This window comes from Carlito syrichta, unplaced genomic scaffold (assembly GCF_000164805.1).
Source record: "Carlito syrichta isolate Samal-C Ts95f unplaced genomic scaffold, Tarsius_syrichta-2.0.1 Scaffold301904, whole genome shotgun sequence".
NCBI classification, from domain to species: Eukaryota; Metazoa; Chordata; class Mammalia; order Primates; family Tarsiidae; genus Carlito; species Carlito syrichta.
Genome location: NW_007246000.1, coordinates 140,734 through 143,089, shown reverse-complemented (window position 1 = coordinate 143,089; position 2,356 = coordinate 140,734). Strand labels below are relative to the sequence as shown.

Genomic DNA, 2,356 nt, shown 5'->3' with positions numbered 1-2,356 from the left:
CGCCGACAGCGCGGCGGCGGGCTTCCTCTCCAGCACCTCCAGCTCCTCCAGGTCTTCGTCCTCGTCCTCCTCTTCCTCCTCGTCCTCCTCTTCCTCCTCGTCCTCGGGCTCCCTCACGAACTGGTACTTGAACGCGGGCTGAGGCCGGGGCGGGCTGTCAGAGGACGAGACCAGGGGCGACTGGTCCAGGTCTTCCATGGCTGGCGGGTCGGAGATGCTGCTGCAGCCGCTGCCGCCGCCGGGCCGCTTCTCCTCAGAGCCGCGGGCGGTCGTGGGGGGTGGGGAAGGACCGAGAGGGGCTGGGCCAGCCGAGCCGAGGGACCTGCTGTGGCGACGGCTCCCGGAACAATGAGACTGCTCCTCCTGCCTCCGCGCCCGTGATGCGCCACCCGCCCCGTCCCCAGTTGCCGCCGCCGCCGCCGCCCAGACGAGCGAAGAAGAGAGGCCAGCAGCCTCTCCGCCCAGTTTGGCGTGACTCAACCCTCCCCGGCTGGCAGGGCAGGGACTGGCGCGGGACGGAGAGAGCCAATCGGCTGCAGGATAGAGAAGATGGGCAGCAAGCCGGCCCAACGGAAAGGGAAGGAGGTGAAAGTAGGTGGGGCTTACAGCACTTCCTCTCTCTGACCGGCTGGGATAGCGTTCGATGGGCGGGGCCTGGGGCTGAGAGCTCCACCCGCCCTTCTGGGTAGATGTGGATTGGGGTGGGGTCTTGGCCTTGCCCGCGGCTGGAGGTCAATCTGTGCTTAGGGTACTGCGGAAGGGGGCGAGCTGCCGGCCTGGAGCGGTCGAGGAGGTCCCCGGTGCGCCACCGGAAGGGCGTTATCCTACGGGACTGAGGGTGGAAACTTTCCTCCCGGGAAAGGAAAAAAACCAGACTGGAGAAAGGTACTACGGGACTGTGAAGTAGGCCCTAAGGATTTTGAAAGATTTTGAAATAAAAGATTATATTTTTCACTTAAATTCTCAAACCACATCACTAGCACCACCACCCTAAAAGGAAAAAAAAAAAAAAGGTTTTATACTCACTCCCAGTCTAAACTGCAGGCTCTGGAATTATTAGACAAAACAGGGCTGTGCTCGATTATCTGGCGACCTAGGGCCCGAGGACCATTTGAGGTCTGCTCTTCCAAAGAGAGTTTGACGCTTGGCCTGCTGCTGGACGCTTAGCGGTAGGAGAATGAGTCACCCCAAGAGAGAGGGAGGGAAGGGAGAGAGACGGCAAAAAGAGAAAGATGCCTTGGAAAGCAGATTTAGTTCACATTACATTTCAATCACCTTAGGCTCAGAGCCAACATTTCAGATGATTCAGGCTTTCTGGGAGTCAGGAAATCCAATATTCATTGGTTTTATATGCGGGAATAAGCATGAATCCCATTCCACTTTTTCCAAGACTGGAGAGTTTTAAAAAGTAGTTGCAGTGCCGGGTTCGGTGGCTCAACCTGTTATCCTGAGCCTTTGGGAGGCTGAGGTGAGTGGATTGCCTGAGCCGGCGGGTTCGAGACCCGCCTGGGCAACTTGGCGAGACCGCATCTCTATAATAAGTCAAAAATGAGCCGGGCGTGGTAGCGCGCACCTGTAGTTCCAGCTACTTGGAAGGCTGAGGCAGAAGGATCGCCGGAGCCCAGCCAGGAGCGGCCACTGCACTCCAGTCTGGGTGACAGAGTGAGACTCCAACTCAAAAAAAAAAAGTAGTTGCAGAACATGTTAGAATCAGCATCCAGGGGTTTAGAGAGTCCTTCTGTCTTTCTGATATGCCTTTCAATCCCCCTCCCATTAGATTCACTATGTACCTACTCTGGAGGCCCTGGAGAGAGGATAACCTGCTTTCAAGTTGATCACAGTCTAAATCTGTGCTGTACAATACGTTAGTCACTGGCTACTGTGGCTATTGAACACTTGAAATATAGCTAGTCTGAAATAAGATGTGCTGTAAATTGTAGAATGCATACTGGATTTCAAGAATTAGTACCCCTCCAAAATGTAAAATATCTCCATTTTCATATTGCTTACATGTTGAAACTGATAATATTTTTGAATATTGAGATAAGTATAACATCATATTAATTTCTCTTTTTTTATATTATTTTTTGTAGAGACTGGGTCTCACCTTGGCCTCCCAAACTGCTGGAATAATAGGCCATGAGCTACCACACCGGGCCTATTGCTCTTTTTTGAATTGAGATCTCACTCTGTTGCCCAGGATGGAATACAGTGGCATGATCATAGCTCACCACAGCCTCAAACTCCTGGGCTCAGGCGATCCTCTCGCCTCAGCCTCCCAAATAGCTGGGACTATAGATGCACCATCACCTGACTAATCTTCTGAATTTTTTTGTAGAGACAAGGTCTCCCTATG

At 53.2% G+C, this 2,356-nt stretch overlaps 1 protein-coding gene across 3 annotated transcripts in view; it reads right to left on the bottom strand.

The window, feature by feature from the left end:
- Positions 1–728, bottom strand: part of RTN4 (reticulon 4) — an 81,494-nt gene extending 80,766 nt beyond the window's left edge. Inside the window, exon 1 of one of the 3 annotated variants that reach the window (XM_021711184.1) lies at positions 626–728. Coding sequence is in view for 1 of the 3 variants with exons in the window: in XM_008055641.2 (XP_008053832.2) it covers positions 19–198 (180 nt within the window). In the remaining 2 variants the exon portion in view is untranslated. Of the gene's footprint in view, positions 1–18; positions 502–625 lie in introns of those variants that run through there. The other 2 variants (XM_021711183.1, XM_008055641.2) reach the window with 2 other exon arrangements.
- Positions 729–2,356: the final 1,628 nt, after the last annotated feature.